Consider the following 21,405-nt stretch of genomic DNA (forward strand, 5'->3'; position numbering starts at 1 on the left):
GCTCGCTGCGCTCTCTTACTGGCTCGGCAGCAGGCAAAGGAGGAGGAGGGGGGTCACGGTGAGGCTCGACGGAAGTAGGGTCAAAAACAGGTACCCACTCCTCCCCCCCCCCCCCCCGAAAGGTGCCAAATATGTCACCAGAGTGTGGGTAGAATCAAATAAGCAATGCATACTAGCACATTATGCCTTTGTCTTGCAGGTTTTTCTTTTTTTCCTAGGTTTACAACTGCTTTAAAGTGATTTTAAAGCCTAAGGGCCGGTTCACACAGGGGGCGACACGAGGCGACACGACTTGCCGTGCCGCGATCTGACAAGTCACCCCCATTCTGTACAATGGAACCGTTCTAAGAGGAGCGACTCGAGTCGCTCCGTCTTAGAAAAAAGGTTCCTGTACTACTTTTGGGCGACCTCGGGGCGACTTGCATTGACTTCTATACAGAAGTCATTTGCAAGTCGCCGCTGAGGTCGCGGCAGGTCGCGGCGAGGCAAGTCGTGTCGCCTCGCATCGCCCCCAGTGTGAACCGGCCCTAAACATTTTTTACTTTAATGTGACAAATGCGCCAAAGCAGCACCTGCACCTTTTTTGGCAGAGCCATGCACATTTTGTTGCAGGATCGTTACCCATGTTTGGCAGCCATCAAGAAAAAAAGGGTACCCAAAGCACAATGTGTATCTAAGCACGTTTTTTATTCATTCCTAGAAACACAGGCAGAAATGCGCAATTTAATGATACCTCTAATATGCTGTGAACTATAGGTATCATTATTTTTATCATGGGTTCCTGAAGACCTGAAAAATATCTTGAAGTGTCCTTGGGGATAAAAAAGTTAAGAAAATCTGGTTTAGATGCTATCTCAATTTAGACATGATAGTTTTCTCATGGTACCAGGATGGTCATATAGTGGCAAATCTTTTCTATCTTTATTTTATACACAATAAATACATTCCATTTTGTTGGTGACATTTAGGTTGATGCCTATGTTATTAAACAAAGAACAATCTGCATTTACACTTGATTCCACATACTTTTTTGAGTGCGGGGTTGAGATGCTAAACATAGTCGGGTATAGGGAAACAAGCAGAAAAACACTCAAGTGTGAATGGGAGCTAATACTGACTGTTCTTAAAGCCCAACTGCACGCAAAAAAAAAAAAACTGCATGGGTTAACTGCTTGTTTTGTTCAGGGGCGATGAGAAAGCTGTATACTTACCCAGGGCTGCCATCAGGGGGGCACAGCCATTACAGCTGTAAGGGGCTCCAGGGCCTGAGGGGCCTGCCCGGGCCAGAAAAAGGCAGGACAGGTGAAGGGGATCTGTGCTGTGCAGTATAGAATCAATTTAACAGTTTCTGCAGTTCTCATGTCATTGATTTTAGACACCGAGCTCTTTACTGCCACCTCTGGCTACTATGTGCATGTGCACCCCTCGTGTGACAGTGATCTGCCTGTACTATGCTCCTCAGCAACATGTCAGCTTTGTAAAAAGAAGTTGGGAACAGGTAGGAAGTTACAAGTAGGGGCTGTGAAGGAAAGGGAGGGGGGCTGTTTGTGTACAGGGAGGAGCCAGAGGCTTGTGTGTGTACAGATTGGTGTATGTGGGGCTGCCATATATAGAGATGTGGGTGTGTCGGGGGGTGTCTGACATATATACAGGTGTGTGTGGGGGGGCTCTGACATTTATACAGGTGTGTGGTAGGGGTGGCGCTGAAATATATACAGCTGTGTGAGGAGGGGCTGACATATACACAGCTGTGTGGGGGGGCTGCCATATATACTGGTGTGTGTGTTTATGGGGGGGCTGAAATATATGCAGGTGTGTGGGGGGGGCTGCCATATATACAGGTGTGTGTGTGTGTGTGTATGGTGGGCTGACATATACAGGTGTGTGTGGGGGGGCTGATATATACAGTTTTGGGGAGCAGACAAATATACAGGTGTGTGGGGGGCTGCCATATATACAGGTGTGGGGGGGCTGACATATATACAGGTGTGTTTGAAGGGGGCTGCCATATATACAGGTGTGAGGGCGCTGACAAATACACAGGTTTGGGGGGGCTGACATATATACAGGTGTGAGGGGGGGCTGACATAGATACAGGTGTGTGTGAGGGGACTGACAAATATACAGGTTTGGGGGGCTGACAAATATACAGGTTTGGGGGGTGACAAATATACAGGTTTTGAGGGGGCTGACTTATATACAGGATGGGGGGGGCTGAGTGTGTACAGGTGAGGAGGCTGGTGTGCTGATTCGGTAGGATGGCCCATAGGCAAGCCCCGGGGAATGTTGGTTGGTGGTCAGGCTCGGGGGGGCCCAGGTCTAAAGCTGTGTAAGGGGCCCAAACATTTCTGATGGCTGCCCTGTACTTACCCGAGCCTCTGCTACAGCAGCAAACGGCACTCCCCCACAATCCAGAGGTGGTTTGTACCTGGTGTCCTCACATCTAGAACAGGTCTATGGGCTTGGAAGAGTCCACCGCACAAGACCGCTAGTGTGTGGGGGACAGGAACAGCAGAGGTCAATCTTGTGTGTGGGGGATCATAGAATTAGTTAAGTATGTCTGCTATCCCCAATCCCCTAGTCAAAAATGAGTAGTTAACCCTTGCAGTGTGGGCACTGCCCTACTGCAAGGGACAACTTTTTTTGTCCGGAGTTGGGCTTTAAGTGTGCTGTGCTCTATAACATCTTGCAGATACAGTGTAGCCAAACATGTAACGAATTGTATCTTAAATACATCCAGCCAGGCTTTTCTGACTCTAGGAATTGATAATAAAATACTTTGCGGTAGCAGAAGTAAGCGCAAAGATAAGAAATTTGTATGGAACTGTGAAATCTATTTAAAAATAGTGGCCAATTACCAATATTTTAATTGAACTTCATATATATATATATATATATATATATATATATAAAGTTCAATTGAAGTTCAATATATATATATATAATCACACCTCACAACTTTTTGAGATGGGAATGAGGAACACCTATTAGCAAAAGTATGTAGGCATAGGACACACCCCGCTGCCACGCCCCCTTAAAGGAGAATTATACGAAAAAAAATGATTAGTTAAACCCACAAGTGCTTTTTTTTTTTAACACTTCTATTCCTTTATATTGGCTTTTGAGATGTACAAATGCAACGATTTAGAAAACGGATGAAAGTTTTAGCGCTGGGAAACACTTTTTGATAGATGAATAGTGCATTTTATATACAGGTATATGCATCAGACCAAAATGAGGGACAAATGAGGAGGAATGAGGGACAGAGGTAAAGTGTTCCATCCAAATCAGGGACAATCCCTCCAAATCAGGGACAGTTAGGAGATACATACTGCATATACTGTATATATATATATATATATATATATATATATATATATATATATGTATATGTGTGTGTGTGTGCGTGTGTATATATATAATGCATACACTTACACACAAACAGCGAATACGCAATATATCAGAGGACATTATAATTATAAAGATGGAACATACTTCTAAAGCGCCAAAGAGGAACTTGAAAGCTAAAAATAAAATCTGGTATATTACTCTTAAGCAGCATTGGAATTAGGCCTTACTGGCTAAAAGAAATAGCAGAAAGGAGAAATGAAAAAAAATCTCCTTCTTGTGGCCCCAACTTCCAGCAAAAGCATTGTGGGGGCTGTCAGCAGCCCTACCTTTAGTCTCCTTTTCTGTACTGGAATTGCTTACTCTACTTTCACTGCAAATGTTTCAGTGTGTATTAGAGATGGGCCGAACACCCCCCTGTTCGGTTCACATCAGAACTCCCAAATAGGGGAAAATTGAATTCTATGGGAGCCGAACAGGAAAAATTAAAGTGTCCATTTTGAAGGCTTATATGCAAGCCATTGGTCATAAAAGGGGTATGGGGGTCTGGGTACTGACGTGGAGGACATGGATCAATGCAAATATTTTTTTTTTTCAAACCAATAGTTTTTTCAGGAGCAGTGATTTTAAAGATACTTAAAGTGCAACAATAAAAACAAAAAAAGTCCTTTAAGTATAGTGCCTGGGAGGTCCGCTTAGTCTGCCTGTAAAGTGACATATCTGTAGCATGCATAGAGCATGCTGCAGCAAAAATTACATTTCTAAAGAAAAAGCAAAACAAAAAAACAAGTCAAATCACATTTAAATTGACTTGTGGTTGCTGTTGCCGGCACCCATATCCGAGCAAGCAGCCTGGCAGGTCAGGAAAAGGGGGGGACAAGCGAGTACGGGTGCTTTGTTGATGGAGACAAGGGTCTCTTCCCCACAACCCTGACCGTTGCTTGTGGGGATATGCGGTCAGGGGGCTTATCGGAATATGCAAGCCTCCTTTAACAAGGGGTCCCCCAGATCCCCCCCCCCCCCCCCCATGTGAATGAGTATGGGTACTATCATACCGTTCATCAAAAAAGTGTCAAAAGGTAATAAAAACACAGAGACTCAACTGCTGAAAAAAACTAATAGGTGAAATACAGATTAAAACAGTACACAGGAAAAAAGTGCCAAAATAGCAGCACACTCTATTGAGTCCTTTCTAAACATACCCCTATTTTTCTCCGGTTTACCCAGCTCAGCGCTCAGCACAAGAGCTCCCTCAAGTGGAAAACTACAGTCTCAGCGCGTGTTCAGTAAATGGTCGGGAAGAGTTGCTCCTGTGTGGTTCTAACTTCCTTTCAGATTCAAAAGTTATCTTCTTAGAGAAAGGTCCAGGTAAGAAATAAATTAAGTCACTCCCAAACATAGGCAAAGCAACAAAACCTTTACTTCTGTTGTCTTGCTGCACTGGGATCCTGGATCCAAATAAGCAGGATTCTACAGTCATATGTTTTCTGGTTTACATGGATGTTCTTCTAGTGCTAAAACCCAAGTCTTAAAGTGGGAGTTAGGTTTTAAATTGTATGTGAACCCTAACAATAAACATCTCGTTTGCTCCCTTTTTTTGCTAAACATGACATTGAAAGCATTATCTGTGCAAAAAAAAATATTATGTTGATCCTGCCAGAAATCCTGTGAGTTCACAACTTCATGTGTACTGCCTATGTTATAGTCTGATCAGTGATATTGTTTCCAGTTGCACACATGGTTTATTGAGTCAGTCTTAACACATTGGGTTATGAAGACATTGGTGTGGAATGGTTACCTAGAGCAACACAAGCAGCCTGCCGATAGGGTGTATCTGTTATTGGTGGAACAGCCTCTAGCAGGGAGATGTTGTTGGCACTCCTGTCAGGAGCATGTAACGCTCCTGCTCCCAATTCCAGCATCCTGGTTTTGGTTGTGGCATTCTCCTTGTCTGTCAGTCTACCTGCAAGATGATTAATGTAGCCAGTCTCTGGGTGAAGACCAAACCTGATTTAAGCTAGCCAAGCCTGCAGTCTCATGCTTGTGATATTGTGTGTAATACATTCACTGAGCTCCCTGTCTGTCTGTCCTGCTCTGCTGTTTGGATCCCCTTGTTGATGACCTTTGATCAAATATCAGACTACTCTCTGAACTTTGCCTGCCTTTTGTCTATGGATTGACCCTGACTATTCTGAATATTGTCTGCCTTGTATCTGGACTGTCAGTTGAACCATGCTGCCTGTCTGCCAACTACAAGTATCTGTTTGCTTCGCTCAGTTCGTGCCTGCCCCAGTGTGGTGGCCAGGCACTATAGCATTGTGTATAAGTCCTGAGGGCAACCGAGTACCGGTAGGCCTGCTTGCCTTATGGGAAAGAAGGCTGCTATAGATGAAGAACATAGCAGCTAGCTATAGTGTCTGACCACTTGCTTTAAGGATAAGAGTGATGACCTCTTCTGCCAGTGATCTGTTTCCCAGAGCAACCGGAGCAGATGCACGCTGCAAAGGTTCCCATCATGTACAGAGCTATGGAGCTTCAAGAGTTGAGTGCACTTGTGGAGCCCATGCAAAGTGCATGGTGGGGCTCACTCTGCTACTGTAGAGTAGCAGTGGAAAATGCTGGACAGCTGGATATGGACAGAGCTCAGCATGTCCCACCTAAATGCAGATTACAGAGAAGGTGTACATTGTCACAGTTGCAGTGCAAGTGTACATGTTATTTCCCCACAGCAGGCTCAGCCTGTTCCAGGGCATTGATGAAGATGCCACAACGTAAAGGTACCCCATGTGTAGTAAAGTGTCCCTCTATATAGTGCCTAGCGTAACCCAGAAGAACCCAGGCCTCTCATGTGACCCTTGCTTGGCACCCAATGAAGAGGGAAATATGGAGGATGTGACAAACAACCACCACCCTACCCTAGCATGCTCTATTTGTTGAAAATAAAAGTCTTCTGCCACCCCTCCCCATATCTCCTGCAGCAACAATGGTGCTACTGTGGTTATGACAAGCCGCTGGACCTGCGTACTAATCAAAAGTGGCAACTATTCCTGCCATTTCACCCCCCCCCCCCCCCCCGCTTCCTGCATAGAAGCTTACTATATTTTCCCACGATGAAAAGCACTGTATAAATGGCGGACGGGCGGTTAAATGAAAAGTCCACCTCCCTCATTCATAGCACACTTTTAATTTCTGGAAGCTTCAATGCATTCAATGTATATACCATCATGTTTGCTGATTTAAAAAATTAATTATGTAAGCTTTAAGGATTCCTCCGACATGTTGGTAAGGTAATTGTTCCTGCATGAAAGCGGCCCTGGAATATGTGATTGTATATAAGATATATGACTGTAGGCCCCAATGTGGACAGGGACTGACATGAATAGTGAACATTCTCTCAACAATATCCTGCATAAAACGTTGGCATGATATACAAATACCCAAGACATTACTTAATCTGTGTTCCCTTGCACCCAACAGATGGAAAACTGCAATGGGAAGAGGAAGCAAAAGTAAACAGATTGAAAAGTAATGAGGTATAATGTGTACTTTTTTAGTTTTCTTAAAATTGTTCTTTTTTTAAAGTATCCTCAAGCTTAGCATGCTTCTGATAATGTAATTTACATGAGGAGGTTACATTTTTTCTGCTCCATGTGGCATCATCTGCCAGACTTATTTTACATCTTTGACCCCTCTTCTGCAATGTACATCATAATGTGAGAAAGCATTACCTGAATACCATTTGTAAGATCCGCATGAACTTTGCTCATAACTTAACAGACAGATACAACATCTTTAAAATGCAATGCTTGTAACCAGCGAGAAACAAATGTTTAAAGTGGACGTTAATCAGAAAATGAAGTCTTGCTAGACTAATCCAGGCTGGCCCATTTTGCAGGTAGAGCTAAGTAAAACATAAAAAATAAGGGCCTATACTGTTTAGAATCCAGCAATACACTGTCTCACCCTGTTCTGCACATGCTCAGTTGCTCTCTATTTTTGAGCACTGTGCCAAAAATGCAAAGGCTGATCTGCTGAAAGCCTAAAAACGGTAGTAAACCCGCAGCTTCTGGAAAAAAAAAATTTCCCTGCAAGGCAATGGCATAATATGCAAGTATGCATCATTATACTATGAGAAACTTACCTTAGAACGAAGCCCTCCAGCGTTGCGATGTCACCGCTGAGAGGGCTGATATCTTCCCCCGTCTTCCTTCCAGGTTCACGGCCTCCTGCTAAATGAGTGGTCAGGGGTGTGATGGCTTTACTGTCACGCATGCGCGCGGGATCTGCCATTTCCAGCACGGGCTCGGAAGATCCAGCACTGTAAGCCGGACCTTCAGAGCACATACTCCGATGTTGTCATCAGCTGCATGCACTCTGAATATCTCCTAAACTGTGCAGGTTTAGGGGATATTCACAGTACCTACATGTAAGCCTTCCAATAGACAAGTGCTGTAACAGAGTTTACTACCACTTTAAAGCTGAATTAAACCATCCTATCCTTAAGGCCTCATTCACACCATGGTGCAGAGATGTCAGTTTTTCTGCACGTGTTTTGCAAGGGCACAAAAAAATACAATTGTTTTCTATGTGCCCTGTTCACAACACAACATTTGTATCGCGTGCAGATTGTTTTCTGCACAGGAATTTGCAATGTATATGCAGTTTTCTGCACGGAAAAAAACTGACAGGACATCAACTTTGGTGTGAATATGCATAAAAACTGAAGTCAGCGTGCATAAAAACTGGTGTCCAGGTATATGAAAACTGATGTCTCTGCAAGTGAAATCTGTGTGGTTTTCTCATCAGTTTATATCAGTTTTCATGCATGTATGGTGTGAAGGAGCCCTTCTGTTTGATTTGCAACTACCATGGTGCTACACATGTGGTCAGTTATGATACCAGCCATTTGATGGTTTGACAGTTAGGTTGAGGACACAAGCAAATGTGACAGTTGGCAATCCCAGCTTTCCAGGAATGTAACTGTCCCTTGAAACCGTTAAGTCAATGAGTTTAGTTCCGCTTTATGATTTACTGCTGTTCAGGGGCTCTGAGCTTCAGCAAAATGGCAGTCTCTAGCAAGAAGAAACAGGAGTAATGCTGGAGGCAATTTGCAGCATACACTAATTTTGGTAGTAGAATGTTCCTTACTAAAATATAAAAAAAAAATGCTGACAGGTAGATTTTTTATGACAGAAGAGACCCTATTGGTCTCGTCTCTGATAAACCCTTCTCCCTGCCTGTCAGCATTTGTGTACACTGGAGACGCATAAGTACAGCTCAGCATATGTTTACGGCACCCCTCTGTTTATATGGTTCCCATTTACATGTGCATTGTCTGCAGGACCGAAAGTAATGTTATGAAGGTTGTCTTCTGGAAATATTAGTTGCCGGACTATAATGTTGATCCATTGGCTTCAACACTTCAGTGATCCAGGAAATACATGCGTATCAGGGGTTCTAACTTGGCTGTGACATCACTTTGTGCATGCATGTTCCAGATTGGTGAATCAGAAAGTTCTAAACTCAGGAGATCTGCTAAGCAATTAGCATTTTAAGAAGAAGGTCACTAATGGCAGCTTCCAGGTTTGGTTTAAAGCAGATCTCATTGATTGATGGCTAGTTGCTGTGGTTTACTGTCCAGTGAACATTGCTCCATTTGTACTTCCCTTTTGTTCCATTGACCAAGAAAGGTCTTTTTACCATCTGCTATTCAGGCTTTCCCATAATGAAGACCTGTCAAGAGAGAAACACAGAGGGTACCACTCTTCTACAAATGCTAGTAGCTATGTTGTAATGCTGACCCTTGGACATTGTCTGATTTGCCTGATTTGCATACTTGTTCGGAGTCAGTGACACAAAAAGGACTGAAGCCAGCAGGTCAGCACAACAAGCAGGTAGCTAGTATAGTCAGAAAAGCTTAGATGTCAGAGGAAGACTACGTCAGTATGTGTTCCTCTGCTGCCAGCTAGTGTTGAAAATAAACTACTACTCAGAGATATATTTTTATTATTGAATGTTTACTGTTTTTACAAATATGATAAAGGAGGATTACATGTATTCATTTGCTTTCCATTCTCCAGTCCCTGCTCTCTGTGCAAGTCCCAGAATATTGTAATAAGGAGATAACACGCCCCCTACAGGTCTACTTCTATATCTCCAATGGCCGCAGAAAAAGAAGTCCTATGCAAAGTTTTCGGTACCTACCAAGTGAGTGCCTCAAAAGTCATTAGGTGGAATTTTTTAAGGCTTTTGTTTTATTGTATATTATATGTTTGCAAATTGATCTTTGACATCATGTTTTCATAATTATTATAAGGTTATGGGTATTATATTTTATTTTTGCATATAGACATTATCTTTATAAGAGAGTCTATCACTACCTGTTCACATATTAATTTCCTTTTCACATGGGTTCTATGTACTAGCTGTATAGAGCTGGGTGTCCCTGCTCTGACTTGGCTGTTTGAATAGACTCAAATAGCTGGAGATCGAATTATACAGGTTGTTAGGCTATTTAGAACATAGCACACCACCTAAAAATGGGAAATACACAATGTTTACCTTCCTAAAAGAACAAAATTATTTGAACCTCTTGCTGACTGCAAGTATATGAGGTTACAGGAAAAGTGGGCTTTAATGCCGAGTCACCATGCATATGCGTCCATGGTGGTTTAAGGTTGTGAGGTGAGAGTGTGCTGTACGCTCCCAATGCACTGACCAAACTATCACCAAGCAATAGTAAGAAAATTCCATATTGATATCTAATTTTGTGATATATTATTAGATACTTTAGGACAGGATAGGATTGTGAAACTAATACATGTAGACAGAGGTTAGTAGTAGAAGCCTCCATCTCCATCTGCTAGTGTCCTTTAAAGAGGATTGCCGACATCATTCTGAGAATGCTAGTTGCCTTGTCAGCCCTGGCTTTTCTGATGTGAAAAGGAATGCAGGTTTAAAAGCTATCAGACCAGCATAACAACCAGGCAACTGGCATTTTTCTAAGGCGAAGTCCAGTAGTGGCAACTTCAGTGGCAAAATCTCTACAGGTTTCTTTTGAGAATACCATAGGTGCAATGTGTTATATATGTTGTACTACACATAAAATATGGATAAATCTGCATGTAATTTTATAACACAATATACAGTAGATCGGTGGTAGTGAATTAAAATTCAAGGAGGTCCGGTCACTAAAAAAATTTTCCTTCCAGTGGTCCGAGTCTGTGCCATGAAAGATTGTATGCATCTTCTTTCTGTTTTTTGGCGCAAGCTGCACTTTTCTTAAATGTCCCCAATAGTTTTCCCCCTTACATCATTTGTCCCCATCAGAGTACCCCCTTACATTAGGTGCTGTCATCAGAGTGCCCCTTTACATCAGCTGTCCCCATCACATCAGGTGTGTCCATCAGAGTGCTCCTTTACATTAGGTGTGCCCATCAGAGTGCTCCTTTACATCAGGTGTCCACATCAGTATGTCCCTTTACATCATGTGTCCCATCAGAGAGGCCCCTTAACATATGTGCCCATCAATGTGCCCCCTTACCATATGTGCCAATCAGTGTGCCCCCACTGACATATGTGTCCATCAGCATTCACCTTTAACATAAAATGTGCCCATCAGCATGCCCCTTATTTTATGTTAAAGGGCACTCTGATGGGTACATTTATGTTAAGGGGCATGCTGATGGGCACATTTTGTTGTGACCATCAGAGTGCCCCTTAACATAAAATGTGCCCATCATCTTTCCCCTTAACATAACATGTGACTATCAGAGTGAACGTTAACATAAAATAAGGGGCACATTTTATGTTAAGGGGCACTCTGATGGGCATATTTAATGTTAAGGGGTCCTGCTGAAGGGGGTGAGGCATGCATATAAAATTGTACCCTGTGGCTGGCTGAGTGAGAGACAGGAGCCATGAGATGACCAGCAGCAGGGGGTGGATATGCGCACGTTACGTCTCACTTCACGGCCCAGCCGGGAGCTGCGAGAAAGCAAATGGCAGGGGGCGGGGTGTACACGTGACATCATTGGTTGCAAGGATGTTCGTGGTCCCAGCAACAAATGACTGCGAGTGGGGATATGACACTGTACACTGACGGTCCGGACAGGAGCGTCACTCGGTCTGTGTTCGGACTGTGGGCCTCCATTTAATGATGGCTGGTATAGATCCTAAATACAACATATCATTTAAATAGATATCAGCAGGAGCACTTTTGTGTACAGAGAACTTAAAGTTGTTCTAAAGCTAAAATGTTTTTTTACCCTAATGCATTTAAGGACTTGCTGTGCCCCCCTCCCTCTCTAAACACTTACCTCACTCCTGGATCAATCCAGTGCTGTGCCTGGCTGCAGTCTTCTCTCCTCTCTCCCTCTTCACACTGTGACTGATAGGCCATTGGCTCCTGTTGCTGATAGTCAAATTCAGTGAGGAGGGAGCTGGGGTGGGGCTAGGCTATGCTGTGTTTATCAATAGATACACACAGCCTGGCTCGGGATCAAGTCTGCACAAATGGCTCCATAGCAAGTGGCTTCTTATAGGAGCACTTGAAGAAGAGGAGCCTGGGGCACCCCAGAAGAGGAGGTTCCTGGCCATCTGTGCAATACTATTACTCAGAGTAGGTAAGTATAAGATGTTTATTTTAAGGAAAAAAAACCTTTAGGACCACTTTAATATGGTATTCATGTAGTAACTGTACACTTCAGCATTTTTTTATAAGAAAAAGTGAATGACATAGAAACACTATGACAGAAGAACATATATGCATAATACATTTTTGTTATTTAACATGTAGAGAATCTAATATTAGTACATACATTTTACAGACTTTTTTCTGTTGTATATGATTAGCATTTTTTTCTCTTGCATCTTTTCCTCTTTTTTTTTTTCTGTCTATTTTTCACTTTCCTCTTAATGCTTCTTCTTTGCAGTCATATTTAAAGAGGAACCTCTTCCTGAGATAGCCTTACATAGGTTTCCGTCTGCCGCTCTCCCTCCCCCTTGTCATATCCCTTTAGATCCAACGCAAATAGACTTGTCTACAACCTTTGCCCCTCATCTACCATCAAACCTACCTGAAACTCCCATGGAGGTGTCTCCTTATTATACAGCTTCACACCAGGAAAAAATATTCCCAGGTACTCCAGACTGCGGTATAGGAAGTAGCTCCTTTTTGGGGTGCTACTTTAATCCCCCAGTAACTCCAGAGTTTAAATCTCCCATTCCCTATCAAGAGAACAATAGTGATGTTTCTCTAACTTTGCCCTTTCAATCAAACACCAGCTCTCCTCTTCCACCAAGTCCAGTTCCCTGGTCTCCACAGCCCTGCTCTTCCCAATCTTCATGTTCAACTACATTTAGTGGATCCTTGCTCTCCCATTTAAATTCGCCCAGTAAAATGGAGGAGAGAGGTACAGGTCTACATCAGAACTACCCTTCTTCCCCTATTTTACCAAGTCTAGATTTTGAAACAAATGTACATCATTTTGTCACAGATTATCAGCAATACCCAGCCTGTGCTCCTCCCACGTACACCACATTAGGTGAAAGTAGGTCCCTAGAGACAATGCAAGCTAAACTTTCTTCCACGTCTCCAGAAGTGGCCATAGGAGAACCATGCACTACTAATCAACATTTTACTGCAAACACAATGTCCAATCATCCTGTAAATCTAACACAAGCATTAAACTCAAAAACAGAAGATGGGTCTGGTAATCATTCAGAATTTTCTGTGCCCAAAGAGAACAATGTGCAACAAGCATTTTCTACCCCTTACCAAAGCTTGACCAACTGCACCAGCCAACTTACCAACCTTTGCCCTTCTACACATTCTGCTCCCTTATCTTCACCTTCTTCCCCACTCATTCCTAGTGCTGCAATTCCTAGTCAAAAAGGATTATGTGATGTTTCATTGGACATGTCATCAAATCAGACTGAGAAAGATACTTGTTACCAGGAACATTCTGAAGAATATGCTAAATCTTCCAGTAACGAGGAAAGAGATTTGGGAAAGGAAAGCCAAGGGTTTGAAAGCCCTTTCCATTCTATTCCAATCCAGGGGATCACACTGGAAGAAGGTACGATAAATATTAAACCTGCATTGTTTTATATAATTTCAGATAGTTTTAAATAAGGTTTCAAGTATCTAAATCAATGGGAGGTAGTTTAGATGACCTTGAGATTGTAGCAAAAGGTGCTACACAGCATTTTGTTTTCCGGTTATCCTAGGACTAGGGATGATCTGAACAACCCCTCCCCGGTTCGGTTCGTACCAGAACATGCGAACAGACAAACAATTTGTGCGAACATACGAACACCAAATCAAAAGTGATCATTTTAAAGGCTTATACACAATTTTTGCCATAAAAAATGTATAGGGACCTGAGTACTGCCCCAGGGGACATGTATCAATACAAAAAAAGTTTTAAAAACAACAGTTTTTTCAGGAGCTGTGATTTTAATAATGCTTAAAGTGAAACAATAAAAATTAAATATTTATTTAAATATCGTGCCTGGGGGTCCCCTTAGTCTGCCTATAAAGTATTGCATCTTTCCGATGTTTATTGCAGTACCACAGCAAAATTACATTTCTTAAGGAAAAAAATGTCATTTAAAATTGCTTGCAGCTTTAATGTATTGTGGGCTCCCAGTAATATAGATGAGAAAACATTTAAAAAAAAGGTATGCAGTCCCCCCCCCCCCCCAGTCCATGCCAAAATGTAAAAAAAAATGGTGTAGGGTCCCCCCCCTAAAATCCATTCCAGACCCTTATCTGAGCAAGCAGCCATGGCAGGCCATGAAAGGGGGGGGGGGGCGAGCGAGTGCCCCCCTCCTGAACCATACCAGGCCGCTTGCCCTCAACATGGGGAGGGTGCTTTGGGGTCCCCCTTTAAGCACCTTGTCCTCACTATTCATGGCGCCACTGCTGTGTCTCAGCCAATCAGGAGGAGTGTTCCGGAAGGCTTAGGCCCCTTTCAAACAGGACAGATCCGTAATGATGCACCCCTTGATGATCCGCTTGCTCAGCGGCTATTGCTCTGTTTATCCCCGCTGAGCCGGCGGGTGACAGGGCGGTCCCTGCACACTGTGCAGGGACCGCCCTGTCAGCTCTCCGTTCTCTCCTATATGGTCTCCTCTATGGTCCGTGTTCATCCGATCCGCTCTGCAGATGGATAGAAAAATAGGATTTTCCTCCGTCTGCAGAATCGGACAATAGCGGAGACGGGCGATATCGGGAGTCTGCAGATGTTCACCCGCAAACACCCGCTATCCCATAGGAATGCGTGTATGTCCATATTTCATCCGCAAACGGGGCATGTGTGAAAGGGGCCTTAGACACTCGTGGACATCGCTGGAGAGTGATGGGGCTCAGGTAAGTAATTGGGGGGGGGGGGTGCTGGGGAGGCTTCTACACACAAAATATTTTTTATCTTGAAGCATAGAATGCATTAAGACAAAGAACCTTCTGCCTTTACAACTCCTTTAAATATAAAATGATTAAACAATATGCATTCAATGACTAGAAAATATTTTCAGATATAAAACCTCACATATACCCAGTGAAGCGAATAGCCTCCGATGATACACAGAGACGAAACAAATCTCACTACATAAGTTTAACATGTACTGTATATCTGCAGTCTTCAGCTTCATCATATATTCTTTAGAAAGTTCACATCATGTTAGAGATTTTCTCTTCCTGTTCAGAACTGGGAGTGGATTCTTGGCATACAGCCAAGACAGCTGATTGGAGGAAAGACACACACCCCCACTCCACATAGGCAGAGACTTGCAGAGTTGTGCTTTGACAAGGCAAGCTATCTGCTAATCTATCTATAGCAACCTCCCTCAACACAAAATTCAGGCTGATTTTATCTTGGTTGAGGGAGGTTGCTATAAATAGATTAGCAGAGAGCTTGCCTTGTTACAGCACAACTCTGCAAGTCTCTGTCTATGTGGAGTGGGAGTGTGTGTGTCTTTCCTCCAATCAGCTGTCTTGGCTTTATGCCAAGAATCCACTCCCAGTTCTGAACAGGAAGAGAAAATCTCTAACATGATGTGAACTTTCTAAAGAATATATAAAGCTGAAGACAGCAGATATACATGTTAAACTTATGTAGTGAGATTTGTTTCATCTCTGTGTATCAACGGAGGCTATTCGCTTCACTGGGTATATGTGAGGGTTTATATCTGAAAATATTTTCTAGTCTATTGAATGCATATTGTTTAATCATTTTATATTTAAAGAGAACTTGTCAGAAGTTATCATGCTGATAACAGAAGAACAGAGCAGGATAAAGCCACGGGACTTAGGACTTTGGAGAGAGATAAGAAAACACTGCAGATATATATGCCCAGCTCAGATTTCATGAAATCGGGTTTACATCCACTTTAAAGTACCAAACTGTGTGTTTCTAATTATGATCTAAACACCAGTTACATTTTTGGCCATTGTAGTTGCACAAACTACATGATCCAAAACCAACTACAATGCTCTTTGGATTGCTACAATAGATAGCTCAGAAATACACTGCTTGACTTGTGTAATTATTTTAATAGAATGTCATTATTAAAGGTCTATTTATGTGTAACCTAAAAGAGCTTTTTTTGGGTTGCCTCAATCGTTCTGCAGCTGTCCCCTAATTCAATATACTTACATTAAATAATCAACTAGACAATCTGGTGTAATTAAAAAGGAACTGAACTGTGGAAGCTGTGCCAATAAAAGGCAAATAAGGGAAAAGGACTTTCCCCATTACTGATTACATGCCTTCTTCTTGAGATAGGGTGACCATCTTGGCAAGGAAGGGGCTTGCTTCCTTAGGACAGTACTGCGCCCTCTGATGACTAGTGAACTGATGACTAGTGGGGTTATGATAAAGAAACAACAGAAGAGATGACGAAAGCACAGGAAAATCTTTGCACTCTGGGTCCTCAGATGCAATTTCCTCTCCAGCAAGGAGAACAGTAAGCAGCACAGATGAGACATCACCAAATCTCACTCAAAATCTAGTGATACTAGCTAGAGTCAGTGAGTCAAAGGCACAGTACCTTAGATGGCATTACACTGCAGATATACAGCTGTGAGGCTACAGAACAGGGGTGCCTAAGCAAAGTCACATGCCAGGAAATTCACAGTTTTTTTAAAGGAAATTTTTAGCAAAAGGGTAACGTTTTGGAAGTACGGCTTATGCAAATTTAAAACTGCTATATGTTACCTATAATGTAGCTAATCTACGCTATTTGAGTTCAGGTCCACTTCAGTGAAATGTGTGATTATCCAAAATTCACTCTGCAGGTCAGTTGGCGCAGTTTTGACTGATCTTATAATTGTGTAATTAAATATGGGTGGGTTTTGGCTGACCTTTTAGCTTAGAATTCAATACTTTTTAGGTATAGAATCCTTATAGATTGGAACAGAACTATAGAACGAATTCCCTTTATATTCAAATAGAGAAATTAAACTTCATCTTATATTTGCCGTTTAATATATTTCATGTATTTAATATATCCATTAAAAATGAGTTACATTTGCCATGCCGATATGAACATTGTTTATTTTAAATACTGTATGATCACATATTATCAACTGCAGATTTTTAGAATGCAGGAATATATATCTGTGTAAAGTATTTTGTATATCTGTTAGTTGGTGACAACAGAGCTACCCAAGTATGTCTAGTCTGTGCCAAAGGAAATTACTTACATGTTGCAACTTACTTTGTTTCTTTCTTTCCACTGCAGTAAGTGAATTCATAGGTCAAGACCTACACCGTTTTCCAGAGCCGCGTCAGAATTAAAACATGGCACCTAATCAAAAATAACAGTCGTCTTTAACCATCCCAGAGAAAATACACATTTCAGCAGCAAATGCATCCAGAGCAAGCTTTGGATAATTGTGGAGCAGCAGAATATCTACATTCTTCAGAAGTATAAACCAACTACTGAGAGTAGATGCTCACCAGCAGGATAGGTTCAATTTTCGACCTTATTTTGGAATATTTTACATTTTCAGCTTTTCTGTAGCATAAAGCATTGTATTTGTTCATGTAATTGATATGATGTGACTGTCAAACAGTCTTTTGTATATAACGAGGGTACCTGCAATGAACCTCCACTCTCCGATACTAGTAACATTTAAACATGGCTCTGCAGCTACTTTCCAGTCTTTCTGTATGAAATCAAATTTTCCCAATTAAAAATGACAGCCATAACAGATTTTAAGATCGGACAGATGTTTTAAGATCTGATTCTTTCTCCCAATCATCATAGGATCAGAACCATAAAAACCTCCATGCCTGTGTCACATCATATAGATCACATTGTCCGATCCAGTAATAACAAGTTATAATAAGTAATAGCCTTTTTCATGTAGATGCATACAGAAAGAATTGTTATATTTGTCTGTAGCAGCATGCTCTTCCTTTTATTTTTCTATTACACACTGGCAGCCGAAGCTTCCATCGTGCCATACATGGGTTGATATGGAATACTGACCAACAGTATTTTTGATCAAGTTCTAGTTATTCTAATGCATGGTCGTCCAACAGGTCATATACGTCATCATGCTGGTCAACATAGACTTTGTATGCTGTAAATATTCAATTTTATCAACTGCTTTCTGCGGTGTTACCTCTCTTTTAATCTGCAGTTGCATAGAGAAGAATCACAGCCAATCTAGTGATCAAGTGATTTCCTTGTTAATAACCATTAAAAATTGTACATAACGCATGGATTTATCTGTCCTCATGGAAGACCAATGCTCCATCAGCAGGGAACTCAAAGAACAGGTCCGTTTCTGGCCCTATAAGATGACATGAAAAGGCTTGCTGTTCTCTGTTTTTTCTATGCAAACCCTCATTGTTGGATGTCAGATTATTTTTCTCAGGTAACAGTTGCAAAGGGCCAGTGTGGTTCTCATAAGTTTTGATTGCATTTTACAGTTTTTACGGGGCTTATTCTTTGTTTAGACTTGTTATTCATCATAGCACGAGACTGGAATATACAGTGCAGTCTCACCTTGTTTGAAACTTTTGAAAAACCCCAGTTTGTCTTTGTAATACCCACGTTAGGAGATGAATTGCACTTAGACTACATTTTCTTTAGCTTCAGCAATTCTAAATCCACTTATATAGGACTTATGTCTTTCCTGTGCTACTGAAGCACATTACGTAGCCGTTGTATCATTTCTATAGCAGCTGTCAGTGTTTTCCAGGACTAGGTTGGTAGGTTTGTGCCTATCCTTCATCCGTTCTCAGTTGCATCCTGGGAAAAGCCATGGTGGAGTGGAAAATCCAGACTGGGCTCACGTAATCAGATATCAATGAAGTACAGTTTGGACAGAAACTGGATGGAGCATCCAGAAGAAACACACAAACACTAAGGAAACATATTAAGGGTGTTTCTCTTCTAATTAATACAGGAAGTCGGGTGAAATGTAGATCCTTGCACGTAATAATGCTGATTTACTAAAGGAATTGAGGATCTCCACAAAACATATTAAAGTGTTACTAAACTCAGGACCCTGCATTCACTATATCTGGTCTCCAACCGTACACAGAAATGGAAATGCAATTATTTTAGTAAATATAAACTTCTACATTCCTTTTCTCGTCAGCAGTATATAGCAGTTTTGTGACTTCTATCAGTGTCTGATGAAATCTTGTAGGAGTTTTCATTCTCCTCTGACTGTCCTTTGAGGCTGCATGACTCCTGGCCTTCTGTCTGGACAGTGCTGATTGGCCCTGTGCTGATCATATACACCCTCCCAAGAAAAAAAAACTCTATAGCAATACACACCAAACTGAGCATATGAAGAGTGCCCCCAAGCCTCTGTACTATCAGGAGATGGATTGGGGACTGTGGAAGAAAGAAAGCAATTTCCTGTTTGCTTATTTTATCTGAACATGGTTATTCAAATTGAACATGATTGGATAATGCAGCCCATAGATGATTAATTTCTGTTTTTTTAACCACACATTCAAGGTGGATTTCTTCACTGAGCCTTAGTACTCTGACAGCAGGGAGTCTTCCACGCAGTCAGAATACACTGATCAGAATTGTTGGCTATAGCCCGCTGTGCTGATCAAGCAGACATTTTATAACAGGGAAGTTGTACAGATGTCGATCGTAAATTGACTTCTATACAACCACCCTGCCCTAACATGGATCGAAATTTGGCTGGTCCCTGCTGAACTGACTAAATTTGATCCATGTATGGCGCAGTTAACTGAAATTTATATTTACAGAATTTATTGTGTGGAAATCCTAAACTCCTTACGTAAATCACCCCAATAATGTTTGGGTTCATCCCTTCCAACATATACTATGTCATGCAGTTTGACAGCAATCTCATTTTGGAATAAAACTGGTAAAACTGCTGTTGCATTATTACATGTTAATTAGGAGGCACGGACATACACAAGAACAGAAAATCTAACCTTTGTGCTTATGCTTGGCAATAAGGGGTTTTAAATCAAAGAGACAAATTTATTTTTTACAGAAATGGTTCTAGAATTACAAACATTTTATAGAGAAATTGATAAAGCTTCTTTTTTAAAGAACAAGTACAAGTAAAGAAGAATTACCATGTAAACTAAGTGAAAACGAGAGCCAACAATGCAACCCTGTATTTAATTTTGCTCTGTTGAGACCAAAAAAATACTAAAAATGGTGTCTGAGATACAAAGGTTTACGTATAGTGGCCTTCAGGGAATTACAGCACTGTGCTACTTCCATTGTCCCCTTGTGTAATGAATATGACCACAATGCCTTGCCCAGTGTAGCACTAACTTTTACAGATAGGTCTTCTGTATCTCTGCCCCAGCAAATGATTTATCACTATTTATGTATCTATTATTTTTATATATGCCAGTCTGGCAATTGGTAAGTTTGTATTTTGCTATCAGTCTATTAAAGAGATTGATCCTTTTTGTATGGTCCTTTATTGAATGTTTTTTATTGTATTTACTTACTGAGTTAAGTGGTTGGAATGATGTACCTACAGTGGTGTGAAAAAGTGTTTGCCCCCTTCCTCATTTCCTGTTCCTTTGCATGTTTGTCACACTTAAGTGTTTCGGAACATCAAACCAATTTAAACAATAGTCAAGGACAACACAAGTAAACACAAAATGCAATTTGTAAATGAAGGTGTTTATTATTAAAGGTGAAAAAAAATCCAAACCATCATGGCCCTGTGTGAAAAAGTAAACCTAATAACTGGTTGGGCCACCCTTAGCAGCAACAACTGCAACCAAGCGTTTGCGATAACGTGCAATGAGGCTTTTACAGCATCCTGGAGGAATTTTGGCCCACTCATCTTTGCAGAATTGTCCTAATTCAGTTACATTAGAGGGTTTTCGAGCATGAACGGCCTTTTTAAGGTCATACCACAACATCTCAATAGGATTCAGGTCAGGACTTTGGCTAGGCCACTCCAAAGTCTTCATTGTTTTTCTTCAGCCATTCGGTGGTGGACTTGCTGGTGTGTTTAGGATCATTGTCCTGCTGCAGAACCCAAGATCGTTTCAGCTTGAGTACACGAACAGATGGTCGGACATTCTCCTTCAGGATCTCTTGGTAGACAGCAGAATTCATAGTTCCTTTTATCACAGCAAGTCTTCCAGGTCCTGAAGCAGCAAAACAGCCCCAGACCATCACACTACCACCACCATATTTTACTGTTGGTATAATGTTCTTTTTATGAAATGCAGTGTTCCTTCTACGCCAGATATACTTGGACACACACCTTCCAAAGAGTTCCACTTTTGTCTCATCGGTCCACAGAATGTTGTCCCAAAAGTCTTGGGGATCATCAAGATGTGTTGTGGAGAAATTGAGACGAGCTTTGATGTTCTTTTTGCTCAGCAGTGGTTTTCTCCTTGGAACTCTGCCATGCAGGCCATTTTTGCCCAGTCTTTTCCTGATGGTGGAGGCATGAACGCTGACCTTAACTCAGGCAAGTGAGGCCTGCAGTTCCTTGGACGTTGTTGTGGGGTCTTTTGTGACCTCTTGGATGAGTTGTCCGCTGCGCTCTTGGGGTAATTTTGGGAAGGT

The 21,405-nt window shown here is 41.7% G+C and overlaps 1 protein-coding gene across 1 annotated transcript in view; it reads left to right on the top strand.

Moving 5' to 3' along the window:
* The window catches only part of NFATC4 (nuclear factor of activated T cells 4), a 124,221-nt gene extending 103,941 nt beyond the window's left edge, over positions 1-20,280 (top strand). Inside the window, exons 6-10 of the mRNA XM_077466895.1 lie at positions 4,576-4,716; positions 6,826-6,881; positions 9,429-9,555; positions 12,282-13,427; positions 17,095-20,280. Coding sequence (XP_077323021.1) covers positions 4,576-4,716; positions 6,826-6,881; positions 9,429-9,555; positions 12,282-13,427; positions 17,095-17,150 — 1,526 coding nt within the window. The 3' untranslated portion in view covers positions 17,151-20,280. The remainder of the gene's footprint in view (positions 1-4,575; positions 4,717-6,825; positions 6,882-9,428; positions 9,556-12,281; positions 13,428-17,094) is intronic.
* The last annotated feature ends 1,125 nt before the right edge of the window (positions 20,281-21,405 follow it).

Source organism: Lithobates pipiens, unplaced genomic scaffold, assembly GCF_037356315.1.
Source record: "Lithobates pipiens isolate NorthernLeopardFrog02 unplaced genomic scaffold, aLitPip1_a1.2 Scaffold_4, whole genome shotgun sequence".
NCBI lineage: Eukaryota > Metazoa > Chordata > Amphibia > Anura > Ranidae > Lithobates > Lithobates pipiens.